This window comes from Scyliorhinus canicula, chromosome 1, assembly GCF_902713615.1.
Source record: "Scyliorhinus canicula chromosome 1, sScyCan1.1, whole genome shotgun sequence".
Lineage (NCBI taxonomy): Eukaryota > Metazoa > Chordata > Chondrichthyes > Carcharhiniformes > Scyliorhinidae > Scyliorhinus > Scyliorhinus canicula.
Window position 1 is genome coordinate 96338035 of NC_052146.1, and position 22834 is coordinate 96360868.

Below are 22834 nucleotides of genomic sequence, written 5' to 3' on the forward strand. Positions count from 1 at the left end.
AGGCAAGTGGAGAGCATTCCATCACACTCCTGAATTCTGCCTTGAAGCTAGTGAACATGCTTTGGGGAGTTAGGTGGTTAATTACTCACTGCAGAATCCCTATGGATCACGATATAATAATTAGGTTTGCTACTTCACCTCTGCTACTCCAGGTGAGGGCAAGTGTAGGACCCTTTTTGCTGTCCTGACCCTGCATAGACTGGGAATGAAACTTCCTTCATTTAGCTAAAATGGAAAAGCCAGCCAATGTGCTGGGAAATGTCCTACAAATAGTTGAAACATTTCCAAGTTTGAATTGCAATGGTGATAAAAGCTGTCTTAACATTGTGAAAACTCCTCGGCCTCTCTCTTTTCTGTGAACGTCTGGTTGGATCAAGTTACTCATTGCACGTCCAGCAGCACTCTAATTGAACACAAAACTCTTAGGGCGGGATTCTCTCAGCCCGGGGCGGACCGGAGAATCCCCGCGACCAGCGTGAATCGCGCCACGCCACTCCGATGCCGGGCAGATTCTCTGCAGCGCGGGGAATCGTCGCCATTGCCGCCAGCATGGTCGGTGCGGCGCCGGTTGGGGGCTGCTCTACGCAGCCCCACCTACCGATTCTTGGCCCGGGATGGGCCAAGCGGCCATCGCTAAAAACCCGATTCCCATCGGCGCCATTCACACCTGCTCTCAGCCGGCGGGACCTTGGCGTGGAAAGCTCCAGGGCTGGCCGGGGGGGGGGGGGGGATCGACCCCACGGGGGCCTCCATTGTGGCCAGGCCCGCGATCATGGCCCAGCGATCGGCGGGCCGGCCTCTCGGGCCGGGGCCTCTCTTCCGTGCCGACCCCTGTAGCCCTGCGCCGCTTTAGGCAGTTATCAGAATATGTCTACAGGGATTCGGTTAGCCTCGCTGGCTGGGTGGCCTGTTAATGATGCGGAGCAACGTCAACAGCGCAGGTTCAATTCCCGTCCTGGCTGAGGTTATTCATAAAGGCTCCGCCTTCTCAACTTTGCCCCTTGCCTGAGGTACGGTGACCCTCAGGTTAATCACCATCAGTCAGCTCTCTCAGAGTAGAGCAGTCCTGGGAATGGGCGACGTTAACATTTATCTACAGCCTGTCTAAGAACCTAATCCCATGCCTAGAGCCCAATATAGAAGAATCCAACCTCCGATCACCAACAACTGGAAAGTGTGAGTTGGATACGTTGTATTATTTTGTTCAAGATTAATTCAAATGAAGGTGGAGGCAGGCATAGGGGTTGAACACTGAATTTTAACAGAGGCTTCTTCTTACTGCTGCTACATGTGTTGCATCTCATTGTGCAAACCTACTGAATAATAACACTGCTGCATCTTTTACAGTGCAGAACGAGGCCATTCGATCCATCGAGTGTCCATTCATCTCTTCCTGTGGTGACATAACTATACACATAATCATATATTTATGAATATACTTCACAAAATTAGTAGAACCAGCCAAGGATAATAATTAATTATAGCTTTAAAGCTGGGCTGATTTTTTTTTTTGCTCTGGGGAAGGGGTGAAGGACAGACCAAGCTGGCTTCTGTGTCATTAATCCCAACATGGAATGAAATAAGGCTGGATCAAAGAACAGGGAATCAGCGCCCCATGACTTGGATGTGACTGACAGCAAAACCTGATGGGAATTGTAGTTTCCGGGGTGCGACCCAGTTTTTAGTCCCATCTGGATTTTGCGACACTGGATAAAGGGTCCAGTACCCATACCACAGCCTTAATTCTGTCCAAACCTGTGTTTAACACACAATAAATTGGAGACAGCTTTGTTAAAGCCTTACGGTGTTTAATGAGAATTTCCCCCACACTATTGACTATAATTTCCGAGTTCTTTTTCTGTCTGGTATTGAGCCAATTTTCAGAGGGGTTATTTCTTTACTGTGCAGTGTGGGAAAGAGACACAGCTTTATGTTTCAGAATAAATATATTGAGGCCCACAAAAAGTATTGGCTGTGTTTCTCAGCTGTATTGTGCCTTTCCACGCTTTCATGCTACCTCCGTGACTAAGATGTATTGTCATTTCATAAACAATCTTTCCTTAACTCTGTTTTTGATATCTCAGTTTGTTCACCTCAGAGTTAGATGCTGGAGTGAGTTTACAAGTCTTCCCAATGATTGTAGACTCAGAGAGACACTGGACCAGTGAAGAATAGACTCACTGCAGTTAGTTTGTGGGTTAGTCCAGTGAACGAGGACTCAGCCTGGACTGACATTCATCCCACTGATTTAAGATTTGGTTAGACGAGACTGCCACTTCATGCAGCAAATGAGTTTATGCTGAAACATTGAAAACGTAATTTCCTGACACAACAGTGGGAGAGTACACTCATTTCAAAAGCCTTATGATTCAAGTTTTTCTCATTGAAAATTCTCACTGTGCCACAAACTTGCATATTGTTTAATCCATATTCACCTCTGGGGGCTTCTTGGGGGCTTTCCACAGACTTAGTTTAGCACCTGTGTCTCAACTAGTATAGCTTGCACTGAATCCACTCGGAAGTGCATTGGGCTGAATATCTGGGGTAGCATTGCTCCCAGAGTGTTGCGCGGACAATGAGGGATGAGCCAAAAGAATCACCTGCCCCAGGGGAATCTACCCTGGTGTCAGCAGTGCCTCGGTTGATAGCACTCTCACCTCTCCAGTTGCAAGGTGGTGGTTTCGATTCCCAAAAGAAACACAAAATTTGAGACCGATGTTGGGGTAAATTCTCTGGTCCCTCCGACTGTGGGAATCGTCGCGAGAAAGACAGAAATTTGATAGACCATTTAAAGATCCGTTGACCTCAGGCAGGCATTTCCGGACTTGGGGCGGGTGCGACTGGAAAATCCGGCACTTCGTCTTCTGGATGAAATGTAAAATTGAGGCCCCCACCGTGACTACACTTCAAAAGTATTTCATCAGCTGTAAAGTTCTTTATGATCTCTGGTGCTCGCGGAAGGAGCTAATTTGGGCCAGCACAGTGGTTAGCACTGTTGCCTCACAGCACCAGGGACGCATTTTCAATTCTGACCTTGGGTGGAGTCTGCACATTCTCGTGTGTCGGCGTGGGTTTCCTCCGGGTGCTATGGTTTCCTCCCACAATCCAAAGACGTCCAGGTTATGTAGATTGGCCATTCTAAATTGCCCCTCAGTGTTTTATCCTAGTGCTTTTTTTGAAGAGAGGAAGGAGCAAAGAATATGGGGCTTGCCTCTTATTTCTTCGGTCATGAGGATGTGTTATGTTAGAAACACTCACTTGTTCCCAGCTATAATCAGTGTAGCTCAAGACCTCTAAGCAGTCATTGGTGGGCCAGTGAAATGTTTGCACTGTATTCAATTGAACTGACAACATCCAGCAGTACAATTATAGGCATCACCCTGTCAAACTGTAGGAGAGAGTATTTTGAGTGGTACACTTGGGTGAAGAACTGGTGGTTACAGGGCTGTCAACAATGATAGCTATGGTGACATTAAATCTGATTGGGTTGTGTGCATGTCTTTCTTTTACTGCTTTGCCAGAAATTGGTTAAATGAGCCTAGTGACAACACAGTAGACTTCTGCTGTGCTTTGAACAGTAACTTCAACAGTTACTTTGGCACTGAGCCTCTCAAACTCCTTTCAAGGCTCCTGTCAGTCCCGCTAAGAGGGCATGACTGCAGCTTCTGGAAGGTTTTCTTGTCAGCTTTTCCTTCCCTTCAAGATGCTGCGTCCCAGAATGAGTGACTGCATGGTGCCACCTTGCAGGCCAACTGAGCTCTTGTTGCATGCTGGTTGAGTCTGAATGTTAATTGAGGCTGCAGATTTGACTATGATGCTCTGCAGAAAAGGAGCTCAGTGACTCATCCCCAGAGCCGCTTGACTGGAAATGATACAATTGTCAATATATCAACCATTTTGACAGCACCTGCCAAGCTGGCAAGTCCAGAAGGGCAGCAAGCACGTGAGGACATCACCTGAGTATTTCCTTCCCAGATTACAATGTGCGGATGTTATTGCTGTAAATCCTGCAGCTCCTGACTTAGTAGCAATGCGGGAGCACCTTCACCACACAAATTTCTTTTTTTTTTAAATAATTTTTATTGGAATTTTTTACAGAAAACATGACAACAAACAATGAAATGCCACAAAATAACCCCATAATAAATGTAACACCCCCAAGACCGTAGTAACGCATGTATCACATCCCCCCCCCCCCCCAAACCCAGTGAACAACAAAAGAACTTAAAAATAATTTAAAATTAAATAAGCAAACATAGTCATCGCCCCCCCCCCTCCCCCCCCCCCCCCCCCCCCTCCTCTTCCCCCCTTCCCCCCCCGGGTTGCTGCTGCTGCTGTCCCAGTACCCTATCGTTGAGCCAGAAAGTCGAGGAAAGGTTGCCACCGTTTAAAGAACCCTTGTACCGATCCTCTCAGGGCGAATTTGACCTTCTCTAGCTTAATAAAACCCGCCATGTCATTGATCCAGGTCTCCACGCTTGGGGGCCTCGCATCCTTCCATTGTAGCAAGATCCTCCGCCGGGCTACTAGGGACGCAAAGGCCAGCACACCGGCCTCTTTCGCCTCCTGCACTCCCGGCTCCACACCAACCCCAAATATCGCGAGTCCCCAGCCTGGCTTGACCCTGTATCCCACCACCCTCGACACCGTCCTCGCCACCCCCTTCCAGAACTTCTCCAGTGCCACCACACAAATTTCTTAAGGGCAACAAGGGATGAGCAATAAATGCTGATTTTACTAGCAATGCCCATAGCATAAGATTTTTTAAGAATGCCTTTTTTATTATTGTAGCTTTAAGCAATCTTGTGCACAAACGTGCGTTATGAAGCTGCATACAGTCACATGATGCTTGTGGAAGAGTCCCGCTAATACATCGGCGGTGTAGAGTTTCCACTTTGGGCACAGTTAGTGAAACTGGTGGAGATTCTGCTCAAAAGTACGCTCGTTCTTTTCTTGAACTTCAATTTATTTGCATTATCTGTGAACGCAAAACCATCAATGGACCTATGCAATTAGACAAAGTTTCAAGACATTTTAGTTTGCAAAGTAATTTACTTTAAAAGACATTTCTTTATATTTAAGGGAATTAACGTGTTCAGTTTGATTGATTCATCTGAAAATGGATTGATCACCAATGGCGACACCTTCATCCTGGGTGCTCATTATTGCACATCCCTTGTTGCCCTTAAGAAATTTGTGTGGTGAAGGTGCTCCCGCATTGCTACTAAGTCAGGAGCTGCAGGATTTACAGCAATAACATCCGCACATTGTAATCTGGGAAGGAAATACTCAGGTGATGTCCTGTTTTAGGGTGGTGCCAAATTCTAGCATAACCTTTAAAATGTTTCTTAGTGCAAAAGATTGTGAAAACCTGGGGTGGGATTCTCCGCGAACCGGCGGGGCGGGCCACTCTGTCATCGAGGAGTGGCGTGAACCACTCCGGTATCGGGCCGCCCGGAAGGTGCGGAATCCTCCGCACCGTCAGGGGCTAGGCCGGTGCCGGAGTGTTTGGCGCCACGCCAGCTGCCGCAGAAGGGCTTGGCGCCACTCCAACCAGTGCCGATGGGCTTCCGCCGGCCGGCGTGAGTCGGCGCATGCGCGGGAGCGGCAGCGAGTGCTGGCGTCATCCCAACGCATGCGCAGGGGGGTTCTTCTCTGCGCCGGCCATGGCGTTACAGCGGCCGGTGCGGAGGGAAAGAGTGCCCTCATGGCACAGGCCCCCCTGGGGCCAGATCCCCCCATGCGCTCCCCCCCCCCCTCCCCCCCCCCGAGGAATCTGCAGAGCCAGGTCACGCCAGTACGACCTGGTTTAATTTATGCCGGCGGGACCCACCGAAAACGGGCGACCACTCAGCCCATCGTGGGCCGGAGAATCGCCGTGGGTGGTGGGGGCGCCGACCGGCGCGCCGTGATTCCCGCCCCCGCCAAAACCCCAGCGCCGGAGAATTCAGCAGCCGGCGGAGGCGGGATTCACGCCGCCCCCGGCGATTCTCCGACCCGACGAGGGGTTGGAGAATCCCACCCCTGATTTGCAATGAATATTGACTTACTTCATGCTCTGAGATCTCTCGGGTTATGCAAGTTTTGGGCAACTTATTCCAAGCGAATCACTGCAATTGAGTGGAAACTCTTGGCTATGGCTTCTAGACATCATTGTGGTTACATGTGAAGGATTGAGGCTTTGAAGATAGACTTGATTTACTTAATCCTGATGTAGATGAATTGGGTCCCTGTCTACTTGATCATCAGCTTTAAGAATTCATGCTCACACTAGTCTTTTATGTTGGGTTCAGTCACATTCAAACAGACATTTCAAGAAGGTTAGTTGGTGACAGGTGTCTCAATCCTTTTTTAGTTTAAGAACAGTTTACAAGACGAGTAACCCAGCCACATTTCCATTTCTGGCTGTATATCCAATGTATCACTGACTTCCAGTCAGTTTAGCCGTGTAGTGTGATCTTCTTCACTTCTGAACTTTGTGCTTAAAGAATCAAAAACAACAGATCTAAAAATATTATTGGATAACTCATTTGTTCTTCTCCCAATTTCTTTCTCACTGTACCAGTGCTAAGTCCTGCCCCACGGTGGTCATTCGCCCATATCAATGTAAGGAACTGAATGTCAAATTTAGTTCTTTGGTACTGATTTTGTCCATTTGTGTTTTTCATTCCAGACATACCATACATCCAGACAGACCCAAGACCTTGCAACATTAACAGATCTCGAAGGATCAGGGTCAGACGATGAGGATGAAAATGTTTATTCCGGTTCTGGAGGATCAGGATGTAAGTTGCAACGACCCACCATGGGACGTGTCATGTTTCTGTTAAATGTTCATCACCCTTTGTAGAGAGTGAGTATTTGAATTATTCCAACATGCCCTAGAATATCAATCAACAATGTTCCCTTGAGGTACATGCCCACCATCTCCCTCTCTCCCCACCTCCCCCACCCACCCCAACGTGGGTCAGCAGTTGGTGGAGGAGCCATAAAGTCGGATGAGAGGGTGGGTGCTGTCATGCCCATCAACCATCCACCTCCCACTGGTATTTTACCAGCTGCTGATGGCCCACCCACAAATCCTTGCACCATTCAAGGCCCTTAATTTCCTAATTAATGCCTACTTAAGGGTATCTAGCCACTATCGTTGGTATATCCTGGCAGCCTGCATAAAGGCCCAAGGGAGGGTAGTGGTGCACCTTGTACCCTATGGTGGACCAACAAGCAGTACAGGCTGCCCCACTCCAGCTCCTGGGCTGGCTGCTGTCCTAACAGTGGCCTCTGCATCTGGTGCCACTGCTGAGACTGACGAGCTGCTGGCCGTGTGATCAGCTGGAAGTTCTCGACTAATTGCCTGAGCCACATAACATTCAGTTGCAGCTTCCAGGACCAGCAAAGGCGGAGCCCCAGCCCCAACTTTCCTGCCCTAGTGGGCAGGGCCTTTCTTGATTGGTTCTCCCCACCCATTATCTTAAACATTTACGCCCTCAATCATCAGCGCACAGTGGCAGCAGTGTGTAGTATCTGCTAGATGCACTGCAGCAACTCACCAAAGCACCTTCGATAGCACCTTCCAAATCTCTGACCTTCACATGGACTGCAGCGGTTAAAGAGGGCATCCCACCACCACCTTGTCAAGCGAAATTAGGATGGGAATAAATTCTGGCCTAGCCAGTGAGGTTCACATCCCGAGAGCAAATGAAAAAAAAGCATGCTGGTTGCACTAATTATTCTTGTCTTTAATTTTAATTATGATTGGCTTAAATAACTTTCCAAGTGGGTGCAAACTTATATTACAATTCTGTGTTTAGACTAGAAAATACAGATGTCAAGATGTGTGAAGAATATTTGGCCCAAAGTACTACATTCATTAAAGACAAACCCTAATATTTCAACATTGCGGCATCTTGTTCATTAAACGAGTCCACAGTTCTTCCCTTCTCTAATCCAATTCAATCTTTGTACGAAGTAAAACATCTCAATGTTAGTCTTTATTTTTAATTTTGCCTTTTATTTGTTCGAATATGAAACACATGTGTGGGACTAAATGCAGAACCCAAATGCAGAACCCTTTCAAAGAGAGCCTGCACAGAAATGATTGGCCAAATAGCCTCCTTCGGTGATGTATCATTCTATGATAAATTATTGTCAGGGAAATTGCTGATGAATCCATTTATGGCTATCAATCCTTAACTTTCCCATCATGACATCTAATTATATTTTTGGCTCCAAAAATAAATTGCTTTCTGAATCTGGGTCTGAATTTTCAGGGTTTTGAATGCTCAGCACCTGTCCTCCGAAGAATCGGTGTGGAATGCATCTCCACTGACTCCAGCAAGACCATTGCCATTTCTTGCTCAAATGGGCATTGATTGGCAGCAGGTGGAACGTCCGTCCGCACTTGGATGGAAGTCTGCCTTGGAGAGCAATTGGTCAATCAGATTGGCTGACAACACTCCAGACAATCCAGGCACAGTGCCACTGTGGCCGAAAAAGGTACTGCAATGCCGTGCCTGAGAAATTTTCCAGCCCTTCCCATCAGGGGATTTTCTGGCCCTGCTGATGGCAACCCCCGCATTGCTTTCCCAAGTGGCGGAGGGTGCAGGGCACATAAAGCCTTCTAGATGTTAGCGGGACTGCCTGCCAATGGCCTTTGCTGCTGGGAAATCCTGCCCTAAGTCCCAGGAACTGTAGTTCTGGTGGTGGTGGAGGTAGGGGGAGGGGGGTTGGCGAGGTAGGCAATCTCATTGCTGGGAGGGCCGGGGGCGGGGGGGGGGGGGGGGGGGGGGGGGAGGGCTGGAGTTCTCCTGTTTGTGAAAGGTGGGCGCCTCCAGTCTGAAGTGGCCTGCCTTTCAATGGAGGCCCCACAACCAACATGCTTCCCCCTTCCCACCCACCCTTTCCCGCCCAAGGTGGAAAAAAATGAAAATGAAATGAAAATCGCTTATTGTCACAAGTAGGCTTCAAATGAAGTTACTGTGAAAAGCCCCTAGTCGCCACATTCTGGCGCCTGTTCGGGGAGGCTGGTACGGGAATTGTGCCATGAATTGTACGGGAAGAGTGCGAGCTTTTTCAGTTTCCCACTCTCAGTCATCGGGTGCCCGCCAGCCTAAAAATTGAGGCTGGGTTGAAAAGGCCTTTAAAGTGATGATTACCTGGCTGCTTAAGGGCCTTAATTGGGACAGGGGTGAGCTTCCCGTCCAAGGCTCTGTTTGCCCTATCATAAAACCGTGTCCAGGTCAGTGTGGGTGGGATCCTAGACAGAATCCTGTTCATGCTATTTTAACTCCCTTCCTGCCTTATGGTGTCCATTTCCCATTGATTGATGAAGGAAATTCTGAGCATTTCCTTATGTTTAAGGTGTGGGATAAATGTAGGTTTTGTTGAACGCTGATAAAGTCAAACACTGTCCTATATATGGTGTGCTCAGAGAATCGAGTAATCACCTTATTATACATAAAATTAAAACAAAAATGCTGGATAAATTCAGCAGGCCAGGCAGCATCTCTGAAGAGAGAAACAATAGTTAACATTTGAAGCCCATATTAATTCACCTTATTGTGTTTTCTTGACATCCCTACATTTTCCAGAAATTTGCCGAATTCTCCAAAGGCCAATGTTCATTGTAAATGTTAGTTAATTGGGATTTCAGCTCTGAATTAAATTTTGTGAATCTCAGATGTCACGGTTCGCGTAGAGACCGTTTATTTTTTAAATAAATGAATCCCCACAGCTGGACAAGACTTAATTTTTAAAAACTTGCTGTAACAAACATCAACATAATTCAAGCGTTAAATCCAAACGTTAATTAACATGCAAAGGATATTTCAAATAAAAAAGTAAATAGTCAATACAAGCAAAAATATGCCTCAAGTAGTTAGAAGCGCTCACATTATTTCCTGCACCACTGTGGCAACACGACACACGGCCTCCATTATGAATGGTCTCTCACTTCCCACTCAATCGTTTTGGCCTTCCAATCACACTCAGCAGCAGCCATATTTCATCTGAAATCCTCGGACAAGATTAACACTGACAAGGTGCATGACTACAAATCCTCTCTCACTCAGGTCACGACAGTCCTGTTGGCACAAAATCCCCACAGACTCCCTTCTCTGCCCTCTTTAATTGGTCGTGTGGGCTCTAGTAACACTGAAATAGCAGCAATGGGTCTTGTCCAATCAACCTTGCTCCTCCTGTCTGTGGATCTCAGTTCTTTCCAACTGTGGAACACTCACAGTAACACAGACTTTGCTCCATTCTTGGAGCCCTGCTTCAACACGAGGATCTGCTTTAAATTGTCAAACAGAAAACTGATCCTCGCATGGAAAGCTTTTCTTGCTTCCACTCATCGATTCTGCGTGTTCTAAACCCCTCTGAGAAGATGTACTCCCTGAGGCTTTGGTAGTAATGGGGGCATTGCACAAAAGGAAAACACAGACTTTTCCCAAAGCACACGAGTCATCATACTGGGAAGAATGATTCCTGTACCTTTAGTTGAAAATGCCCTAAAACTCAAACTATAGGAAGAACCATAAACTTGAAAGTCGAATGATGATCATGATTTCAACCTTTTTATCAATCCTGTCCTTTGACCTTATTTGTTGCCGACCTTCCCTCTTCCTCCTCATTAGGGCGGCATGACAGCACAGTGGTTAGCACTGTCAAAGACCAATCCCACCCAGCTTACTCACTCTTCCAACTTCTTCCATCGGGAGGAGATACAAAAGTCTGAGAACACGCACGAACAGACTCAAAAACAGCTTCTTCCCCGCTGTTACCAGACTCCTAAATGACCCTCTTATGGACTGACCTCACTAACACTCTACCACTATGCTTCATCCGATGCCGGTGTTATGTAGTTACATTGTGTAGCTTGTGTTGCCCTATTATGTATTTTCTTTTATTTCCTTTTCTTTTCATGTACTTAATGATCTGTTGAGCTGTTCGCAGAAAAATACTTTTCACTCTACCTTGGTACACGTGACAATAAACAAATCCATTGCTGCCACACAGCGCCAAGGACCCGGGTTCAATTCTAGCCTTGGGTGATAGTCTGTGTGGAGTTAGCACTTTCTTCTCACGACAGCATTGGTTTCCTCCCACAGTCCAAAGATATGCAGATTAGGTTGATTGGCCATGCTAAATTGCCCCTTAGTGAGGTTACCTGGTTACGGGGATAAGTTCAGGGCATGAGCCTAGGCAGCATACTCTTTCCAAAGGTCAGTGCAGATTCGATGGGCCGAATGGCCTCCTTCTGCACTATAGAGATTCTATGATTCTATGATTGGGTCCTTTCCCTTTAATAAAGATATGGAAGATTAGTTTCCAGTTTGAACTCTTACATCTTTAAATTGAATCAAATGAAACATGTGGGTAAATGTGTATCTGATTTCCTAATGTCATTCCATGTACTTGAAGTACTGGCCTGGACTTGCTAAAGGCAAAATTTAACCCCATCAACCTTCCAGACAGATATGAATGGCACAGGATCCATTTTACCGGCTTGACAATGATTTGTTTCCTGTTGACCCGTGTCAGGGTTATTGTTTCACTGCCATTGGCTGCCTTATGGTGCCTCAGCTTCCTTTATGTGTGAGTCAAGACAGTGAGTTATTTAACTATGTGCTACATTACAAGAAAATGGACTCATGGGCGGGATTCTCCGACCCCCCCGCCGGGTCGGAGAATCGACAGGGGCCGGCGTCAATCCCGCCCCCGCCGTGTCCCGAATTCTCCGCCACCCGAGATTCGGCGGGGGCGGGAATCGCGCCGCACTGGTCGGCGGGCCCCCCGCAACGATTCTCCGGCCCGCGATGGGCCGAAGTCCCGCCGCTGACAGGCCTCTCCCGCCGGCGGGAATCAAAACACCTATCTGACCGGTGGGATTGGCGGCGCGGGCTGGCGCCGGGGTCCTGGGGGGCGCGCAGGTCGATCTGACCCCGGGGGGTGCGCCCACGGTGTCTTGGCCCACGATTGGGGCCCACTGATTGGCGGGCGGGCCTGTGCCGTGGGGGCACTCTTTTTCTTCCGCCTTCGCCATGGTCTTCTCCATGGCGGAGGCGGAAGAGGCCCCCTCCCCTGCGCATGCGCCGGGATGACGTCAGCAGCCGCTGATGCTCCGGCACATGCGCGGACGTACGCCGGCCGGTGAAGTCCTTTCGGCTCCTGCTGGTGTGGCGCCAAAGGCCGTTCATGCCAGCCGGCGGAACGGGAACCACTTCGGTGTGGGCCTAGCCCCTCAATGTGAGGGCATGGCCCCTAAAGGTGCGGAGACTTCCACACCTTTGGGGCGGCCCAACGCCGGAGTGGTTCACGCCACTCCAACATACCGGGATCCCCCGCCCCGCCAGGTAGGGGTGAATCCCGGCCCATGTCCTTATCTGATACATACACATAGGTATGATTTGAAGAAAGGCAAGTGAATAGTAATCAACACTGACACTCCTGGCTACCATGTAAACTGATCTTCCTATCACGTTGAAGCTGCTGCCTTGTCCTTCAGCACTCGATCATATTCAGCTCGCAAGAAAATAACCCAGTGATTATAAAAAGCTCCAGATTGGGCGGCTATCTCAGAGAACATCCAGCAGCTACAAGCCATTCAGAATAGCTCAGGAGGGTCGTAGATCCATTGGGATGTTCTCTGTTTGTCTCTATTCGTGGGAGACGAAATTTGTGAAACAGAGACATCATTATACATGTGGAGTTTTGGGCAGACCCAGGAGGAACAATTTCACGATTTGGACTAGGAGGATGTAACCCAAGGCAAAAGATATAGGGCATTGTGGAGCACAGAGAGAAAGGAGAAGGAAGAAAAGTTATTACAAATTGTTTATAGAAAAGCCAAATGTTTGGGAGTGTGATCAGGGGTGTAGCAGACTGTGGAACTCTCTGAACGATGGTACATTATTAATAGAATGGAATTATAGAGCACAGAAGGAGGGCATTCAGTACATTGGGACTCTGGCGGCTCTTTGAAGGGACAGTCCAATTAGTCACACTTCACCAAAGCTGCACACTTTATTTCCTTTTCAATTATCTAACCAGTTGCTAGTATCACGGGGAGGCCATTATCTTTTCAAAATAAATTTGAACTTCCAGTTATTAGCAGAAAGAGGTGCCCCACAAGGTTTCACATTTAAAACAAAAACCATTTACTGTACAAGTAAAACAAACCAATGACCACTAATGTAACTAACCATACTTTCCAGGAACTTGAGCATTCTGACCGAACCAAGGTGTGCCACAGCTCTCAGGAATGCCCTTTGTTACTCCTCAGATTTCCTTCTTTTCTCTGAGATATGAGATTTCTTGGGGTCCTTCCAGTAACATTGGGCCAAGCAGCCCTCCAACTCACCTCAAACATCTCACTATTGTGAACACCCCACCTCAAGCATGAGTTTTGCTGTCTTCTTGCTTAGTGGAATACATCTCTTGACAGCTTTATTTCACTGCCTGTTTCTAAGCTGTTATAGCTCCAAATGTAACTGGCCGTTGCCTGTGAAAAATCACACACAGAAACCTAACACAAAATGGTACCTCCTCGGCAGCCTATTGCCGTGGCAATGTGGCATGCTTGGGATAGCCCAGATAGAAACTTAACTAATTATCTTTGTCTTGATAAACATACCTTTGAGTTCGGGACCCAGATAAAAAATTTATACTGTTCATGAAGCTGATGTTAGACATCACCACCAAGACACAGAAAGTGGCCATTCACTGTTTAATGTATTCCCACTACTAGCTCAGATCTTAGTAAATAAAGCCAGGACATCCTTTGGCACTTACTTCAGATCTGTTTACCATCTTCACACAAAGTTCTTCCATTTTCTTACTTTAAAAAATTTCAATCCCCAATTTAAAAGTTATATTCTTCAACATATGAATCATGAAATTTTACATTCTTGCAACACAATTCCCTTTTGAAAGTTACTACTGATTTTTAATCCGCCACCTTTCAATCAATGAATTCAAAATCATAATACTTTGTTACATTAAGGCCGGGATTCTCTGTTCTGGAGAATCGCAACTGGTCTGTGCTGGCACTAGGAGCAGGGTCCTGTATGTGAGTCTCTCTGCTTTACCATGATAATTTATGCATGGCGAGAGCTCAATGGATTCCATTGGAATCCCGGTACCAGACTGCCATTTTGGGATTAATGGGTCACACCCTCAGGAGAGCTAAGTGTTTTCTGCTGAGCAAAGGGGAAGTGAAAGTACTTAGCTCCTTTTGCTCTGTTGAGGGGCTGTCAGTCATAACAAGAGTGTTTATAAATATGGTGGTTAGCATTAAAGCAGGGTAATTCAAGCCTGAAGGGCAAGATAAATAAACAAACCCCCTAAGCAGTTATGTCTGGACCAATAAAACAGGGTCTCTGTTGGTGATTTTAATGGGGGTTCTGTTGGGAAGTTCTCTGACGGGCGTCCTTGTTGGGGGTTCTGTTGGGTGAGTTTATGATGGATGTCTCTGTTGGGGTCTCTGATGGGGGGGATCTGATCGGGTGGCTGGGGGGAGCATGGCAGGAGGGCCACCCTCATGAGAGCATTCTGTGGAGAGGTGACCCGTTATTACCTTGGCAGGGGATAGGGTGGGGGGTGCAGGGCCAGCTTGCACAAATTTGTATCAATGCCCGCCTGTTGGATTTGCCATTGTGGGGGTCGGAACATAACGGAGGGAGGGTTGGAGACTCGGGTTTCGAGTCCATTAATGGCGTTAACATTTATTTAAATGGTTGCTTTGCTTCCTCCTGCTGCAGTGGGGTGAGTGGCCCTCTTGAGTCCGCCAGAGGGAATCGGAGCATCACAAGCAGACCCGGTTTTCCCTCGACCAGAGTGGTGTTGAAGAGAACCCTGGTCTAAATCTCCTCAGCTCCTTACTGACTCTTTTGTGAATTATCTTAAATTTTAGTTTGTGATCCTGTTGCCAGTGGTAATTGTTTTTCCTCACCGAGTCTACCAATTAACTTCAATGGTTTAAACATCTCCATTAAATCACCCCATAACCTTTTCAACTCCACAGACCACAATTCCAGTTTTCCCAGTCTTGCCACATAACAGATTTACTTTATCCTTGGTAACATCCTCATAATTCTCCAAAGAGTAATACCAAGATTGGCCATGGAACTGGAGCTAAGGCCGTACCAGCAATTTATCCATTTCAAGATCCTACTCCAAAGACTTGAGAGCACAAATATTCTTTAGGCTGACATTCCACTGCAGAACAGTGGGAGTGCTACAATGTCAGAGCTGCCATTTGGTGGAGGGTTGAAACCAAATTGTTTCAGGGGGATGTTGAAAATTCCGTGACCTTCCCCCGGCTGACACTGTTTCCCGTGGGTTCTGGCTCGAGAGTTGATGACCTTTAGATCTCCAGGGTTGCATGGCGTTGATAATGGAGGGAACCCCAGAAAATGTTTCATCGTTTAGGATGCCTCTCTGTAGCCACAGTCCATAGAAATTGATTGGCTGAATCCCTTGATTGGCTGGATCCCCACTTGTGCACAACTAGGTTTTGCAGTGGCCAACACCAGTCCTCGGCTGAAAGGTCATTGATCTGAAACATTGGGCGACATATTACAGCTTACGCCTCCCAGAAGCAAAGTCGGGTAAGCTAATTTGTTCCATGCTAGCCTGTCCTGCAACCATAACATGCTGTGGATAAACTAAACAGTTGGATTTTTGCTCTTCACTGTGGAGGAATTCCTGCTCGCGGAATCTGGTGGCAAATCTGTTTGGCCAGCAACTCCAGCAGTCCCAGTAATTGGCATTGGTAGGACTGCAAGCAATCCTAGGGAGAAGGCCGAATGGATCCCCGAGTGAGGTAAATTCATAGAATATACAGTGCAGAAGGAGGCCATTCGGCATCGAGTCTGCACCGACCCACTTAAGCCCTCACTTCCACCCTATCCCCGTAACCTAATAACCCCTCCTAACCTTTTTGGTCACTAAGGGCAATTTATCATGGCCAATCCACCTGACCTGCACATCTTTGGGAGGAAACCAGAGCACCCGGAGGAAACCCATGCAGACACGGGGAGAACGTGCAGACTCGGCACAGACAGTGACCCAAGCAAGAATCGAACCTGGGACCCTGGCGCTGTGAAGCAACTGTGCTATTCACTTGTGCTACCGTGCTGCCCCAAGCAAGTTTAAGGTATTGGGCAGGGAGTGCTTGGCCAATTTAGGGAGGGATCGGGTGTTGAGGTTGGTGAGCAGGCGGGCAGGAAGAAAATGAGGATACTATTCTGGGAAGGGGGGGCTGCTCCCCAATGCGCAGAAGGCGCCCTGTGAGGATCGTACTGTATTATGGCATGGGCAATGTGTTATTGGGGTCAGTTGGCTTGTTGAGAAATTCAATTGATCCTTTTGTTAAATTTTTAATATTTTTGTCCCGATCGACAGTCTTCCGATTTTGGTGCTTGCCCAACTAACGTGTTATAGGGGTGTTTTTGGAGGTGGGCAGGATGTAGTGGGGTTGGCACCCACCCTATTTTACGTGCCCCCCCCCACGCATATAAAATCCAGCCCGTTAACTCTTTCTCTCCACAGGTGCAGTTTAATAGCTGAGTATTTGCAGCATTTTTTGATTTTACATCAGCCCTGTGTTGATTGAGACACAGTTAAGAAGGCCACATTTCACTGGTTCCTGATTGGTAGGATTCCTCTGGGTCTTTTGACAACATTTGTGCCTCAGTCTGTAAATGTCTTGACCAACCAGCAAGGCCACAGGTATTTGGGGCCGGGTTCTCCTCTAAGGGCTGGACATTTTATTATTGTTAAAGCTGACAGCAACTTTATTTTTACCATCATGCTCTGTGTTACTTCCCTGCTTGTGTCATTACTGCTGCACGTTCTGGAAAACTAAGAGCAAAAGGAAAGCATCAGCATTATTTTAATGGCTGTACGACCAGCAAGAGGCTTCACAGTGGAAATTTATGGTATTCTGCGAGTTGCTTGATTGAATTTACTGAACTGCAACTTACCACCTGTTCATGATCATAGAATCGTTACCGCAGGGAAAGAGGCCATTTGGGCCATTGTGCCGGCTCTCCATATGAACAATTTAACTAGCGCCGGTCCTCCACCTTCTCCACATAATCTTGCAAATTCTTCCTTTTCAAATGATAATCCATTTTCCTCAACTGAAGCTGCCTGCTCTCTGTAGAATCAGAAGAACCCAGGAGAACATACCAGGAACCACTGCCCAGTGGTTAAGGTGTATTGGGGGAAAGATGTTGGGACTGAATGACAATTATTGGCTGCCCTGTAAGGGTTGTTTGTCAGCATTGTTTTCAATGTCGCCGCAAGAATATAATCACAGGCTTAGTTGTGATCGTTCAAGTTAATCTCCCTTTATTTCTGATTGAGAGACCTACGGTCAGGTTAGAAATAACTCAAAGTTCTATCTTAATGAACTCCCCAGCTGTAAGCTGCAATTAGTTCCTAATTTACATTCTCTTGTTATCTGATTTTCCTAGAGCCTTTGGATTTTTCAGGAAGGTACCCAGTAATCACTGGGTCAGACATGCAAACAAGCAGTGCGATTAGAATGTTCATGAATTAAGACTTAGACCATCTAAATTAAATTTGGGCACCGTATGAGTGAGTTGATCTCAGTTGATTACTGGGGAGCAAGTCAAATTGAAGCAGATAACAAAACTGGCCAGAGTCCCTGGGCAGAATCTTTGCCCCAATAAGGAGGTGAGAAGGGAGCTGGGCAGACGCCATTTGCCACTTTCCCAGGGGTGGGATTAGGGGTGAAGACCTGCTCATAAGCACCAAGCAACCCCTTGAGCTAAAGATCGATTGAGGCCAATTATCAGAGGCTGGATAAAATTTTCCTGTTGACCTCCCTCAGCTTTTGGAACATGGGAGCCACCTGGAGGCTGCCTCCCTGCGATTGGGGAGTGGGGAACACTCCAATCAGACATCTTTCGGCCCCATCTATATGGCTATAGCTATGGTCAAAAGCCTTGCTGTGGAGGGATTTCCCCTCCACAATGATGGCCTGGCAATTGTGGCCATCATTTACTTCAGATTTCTTTTAAGTTGCTGAGAGGGCGCCTCAAGGTGGAAGCACTTCCACTCTCCCTTACCTGCAATGGTAGGCCACAGCTCCTTAGTATTGGAGGCCCTCATAGTAGCCCTCTAGCTTCAGGAGTCCACCCACTGACCTTTTTGAATCACAAATGTGGGTACTGCCCACAAATTAACCAATCAAGGAAAATTACAGCCGAACCACTGCCCTCCACGCAGTCTGGGCTCAGTATACCAATTGGCTCCAACACCGGGGTATTGACCTGTTTATAATCTCCTTCCATGATGGGAACAAATCAAGATGTTGGAGAAGAATTGGATCAATCTTAGCTGAATCCGCCTTCTCATTGGTCAACAGCCTCGCATCATTCATTGTCTAGGTTCACTAGGGGTAAATTCTAACAATGGCCAATGACAAGTTAGCCACACATTATACACCCCGCACGATTTTTCCTTTCCTGTTGACTTCATTTTACAGCATCAGCCAATATTCGATTCATCCCCTAAAGAATGAGTTATTAATATCTGAGGAACTGTGCCCCAGCAAGATTCACTGCCTTCGGGAGTGTGGAGAGTAATACACTGGACTTAAAAAAAAAAATTTTGAGTACCCAATTATATTTTTACCAATTGAGGGGCAATTTAGCGTGGCCAATCCACCTAACCTGCACATCTTTGGGTTGTGGGGTGAAACCCACACAGACACAAAGAGAATGTGCAAACTCCACACGGACAGTGACTCCACACCCAGGGCCAGAATTCGAACCCGAGTCCTCAGCGCCGTAAGCTGTAGTGCTAACCACTGCGCCATGTGTTGCCCTGTAATACACTGGACTGGTAGATCATCATTGTTCAAAATTAACTTTCAATTCAAATAAAACATTCTTAAAATTTCATGAAATCACGCAACTTCTTACCCCTCATGGCCAGTCTAACTGGTGGTCTTCAAATCCCTTGTTCATTGTCGGTAACTAATTGCATTTTTGTCTTAAAATGTGGGTTTACTATACCTTGGTGAGGAGACTTTGCTGACCTTACTTCAGAGTGTTCCTTGCATCCACCTGCGATTTGAAATGTCAGCTGCCATTTTCCCCCAGTATTGGCGATGGCATTGTCAGTGGACCTCTGAAGATGTGCAAAGCATCAGAGGTCCTTGCTCAGAAATTGTTCAGCCCATTGGTGAGGATGGAATCTTCCAGGAGGCCTGATTTCCACTCCCCCCCCCCCCTTTTAGGACACTATGGGCAATTTAGCATGGCCAATCCACCTAACCCGCACATCTTTGGACTGTGTGAGGAAACCGGAGCATCCGGAGGAAACCCACGCACACACGGGGAGGACGTGCAGACTCCGCACAGACAGTGACCCAGCCGGGAATCGAACCTGGGACCCTGGAGCTGTGAAGCATTTAAACTAACCACCATGCTACCGTGCTGCCCGAAAGAGATTTGGTTAAATGGAGGGAAAAGCTTAGAGGTCCATAGGGAAAGAGCAAGGGAGTGAGATTAGTTGGATAGTTCTATTAAAGAGTGTCAGCATAAACATCATGGGCTTAATTACCTCCTTCTGTTCTATCCTCCATGGTTTTATAACTGCTGGATTTAACTTTCCATTTCTTTTCAGACTTTGAGTTTGACGCTGAGCTGAGATTTGCCACCAGTGCGACTAGACCAGTTACATCCCCACCCTCCACCTCACCGTTTGGATCCCTCCAGCCATTTGCCTTCACATTCAGGAATACTGCCTTGGCAGGAGGCAGCACTGCCAATTCACCCACAGTTGCCTCCACTGCCCTGACCATGGCAGCGACCACAACGGCAGCACCAGTTCCAATCACAATGCCAGCTGCCGCTGTCACAACGTCTCTCCTGGCAACCACCGTGAGCACTGCGACAACCACCACCACCAGTATCGTTGTCATGCCGACTACCCGCACCATCGCCATTGTACCACTAGCAACTACTGCAGCGACCACGGCACAGGCAGCCACGAGGAGTACAACCAGGATCAGTGTGGTGGCCAAACCAGATTTTACACCAGATCCACAGACAACCCAAATAACATTGGAAAGCTTCCCAGAGGGCACCAGTAAAACCCTCTTATATATTCCTGACATTACCGAGGTAAGTCTTGTTACTTACGTTACGGAACTGAGATCCTCTGGAATGCCTAATGCCTTATAAAATATATTAAACTTCAGTAAAATAGATTGGAGCCTGAAAACAAATGTTGCTCAGGCTTGGCCTGCTCTTGATCACTGCCTGTGACATCTGTTGGAAAGCACATGTGTTGTGAGGAGACTTTTCAACATTGAACATGCGTATTTAAGAACTCAGAACAGGAGGAGGCAATTAGGCTCCTCGAGCCCGCTCCGCCATTCAGTACAATCATAGCTGATCTCATCACCGCCTCATCTCCGCTTTCCTGCTCGACTCCATAACCCTTCAACCCATTACCAATTAAAAATCTGTATCTCCTTCTTAAATTTACTCAATGACCAGGCAGCCACCAAACTCTGGGGCTATGAATTCCACAGATTAATAACCATTTGAAAGAAGTAATTTCTTCTCATCTCTGATTTAAATTCACTTCTTAACCTGAAACCTTAACCTATCATTCTGGATTGCCCCACAAGAGGAAGCATCTGCTCTACATCTACTTTGTCAATGCCTTTTATCAACTTATTTCCTCAATTAGATCTCCTCTCATTCTTCTAAACCCGAGAGTATAGGCCTAAACTGCTCAATCTCTCTTCGTAAGACAAACCCCTCCGGAATCAATCTCGTGAACCTTCTCTGAACTGCCTCTACATCCCTCCTCAAATAAGGGGACCAAAACTGTACACAGTACTCCAGGTGCGGTCTCACCAATGCCTTGTACAGTTGCAGCAATCCTCCCCTACTTTGATGCTCTATTCTCATAACAATAAAGGCCAAAATTCAATTGGCCTTCTTTATTTCCTGCTGTACCTGCACGTTAGACACCTAGATCCCTCTGCACTGGAGCACTCTGAAGTTTCTCTCCATTTAGATAATAAGTTGCCTTTCGATTTTGCCAACCAAAATTAGCCATCTTACTTATTCACGTTAAACTCCATCTGCCAAATTTTGGCCTACTCATCTAATCTATCTATACATATTTGCAAATCTTTTATTTCCTCAGTGCAACTTACTATGCCACCTATTTTAGTGTCATCTGCAAATTTGGCTATATAAAAATAAATATAAATAACCTTTCTTGTCACAAGTAGGCTTACATTAAACTCCAATGAAGTTACTGTGAAACGCCTACCTAGTCAGTACATTTCGGCACCTGTTCGGGTACACAGAGGGAGAATTCAGAATTCTCAGCTTATGTGGGAATTGAACCCGTGCTGCTGGCCTTGTTCTGCATCACAAACCAGCTGTCCAGCCCACTGAGCTAAACCAGCCCTGCACACAGTTGATATACTGCATATAGTACAGTCTATCCCTGCATCCAAGTCATTAATATATATTGTAAATAGTTGGGGCCCGAGGACCAAATTGCCAACCAGAAAAAGACCCATTTATCCCGACTCTCTGCCTTCTGTTAGTGAGCCAGTCATGTTTCCAAGCTAATAAATTACCCCAATCACATGTGATTTTTCCTTGAGTATTCATCTTTTGTGTGGCACCTTATCAAATGCCTTCTGGAATTCCAGATATACTACATCTACAGGATCCCCATTATTCACTTGGCTTGTTGCATCTTCGAAGAACTCTAACAAATTAGTTAAATAGGATTTACCCTTCATGAAACCATGCTGACTCTGATGGATAGTGTTTTGAGTTTCCTGTTTTTAATTCCTTAATGTGGAGATGCCGGCATTGGACTGGGGTGAGCTCCTTCAGGAGCTGTGTTCCAAAAACTAGTGTTTCGAAACCAACCTGTTGGACTTTAACCTGGTGTTGTAAAACTTCTTACTGCATTAATTCCTTAATAATGGGTTCAAACAATTCCCCAATGACAGATGCCAAACTAACTAGAATAGCTTTCTACTTTCTGCCTCCCTCCCATTTTGAATAAGAATGTTACCTTACCATTTTTCTAATCCACTGGAACCTTTCCCGCATCCAAGGATTTTTGGAATACTATAACCCAGGGGTGGGCAAACTTTTCCGTGCAAGGGCCACATTCAGAAATTCACAATTTTAAAGGGCCGCATAGTATATTAATTAATAGTCCCGGTTGTAACCAATTAGCGTGCGGCATATACCTCAGCGCTTCCCCCGGCGGCATCCTGCCTTTAGCCCTCTTTTTCTCTACTTTTCAAAAATGGCGCTTCACCCGGTTATGATTCTGGGCGCCTCATATAGAACATAGAACAGTACAGCACAGAACAGGCCCTTCGGCCCTCGATGTTGTGCCAAGCAATGATCACCCTACTCAAGTCAACGTATCCACCCTATACCCGTAACCCAACAGCCCCCCCCCCCCCCCCCATTAACCTTATTAAAAAAAATTAAAAATAATTTTTTTAAAAAATGACTTGATCTTGGTGGGCCGCATAAAGACCTTTGGGCCGTAGTTTGCCCACCCCTGCTATAACCAATGGATCCTCTGTCTCCGCCCATGCCTCAGAGACCTTGCCATGGCGCCATTTAATACGGTTCACACAAGCATTGTGAATTGGTACCTGGGGGGTGTCTCAGGCCAGCAGAGGCCCCTGGGTGATCGGGCTCTGGGCAGGTTGGTACTCTGCACTCCTGCTACCAACCAGGCACCTTGAAGCTGGCAGCCTGGCACCTTGGCATTTCCACCCTGGTACCCTGGC

The 22834-nt window shown here is 46.9% G+C and overlaps 1 protein-coding gene across 2 annotated transcripts in view; it reads left to right on the forward strand.

Annotated features, from left to right (window-relative positions):
• Positions 1 to 22834, forward strand: part of sdc3 (syndecan 3) — a 285025-nt gene that overhangs the window by 243331 nt on the left and 18860 nt on the right. For both annotated transcript variants that reach the window (XM_038795819.1, XM_038795828.1), the window contains 2 exons: positions 6674 to 6785; positions 19663 to 20162. In XM_038795819.1, the coding sequence (XP_038651747.1) occupies positions 6674 to 6785; positions 19663 to 20162 (612 nt within the window). The remainder of the gene's footprint in view (positions 1 to 6673; positions 6786 to 19662; positions 20163 to 22834) is intronic.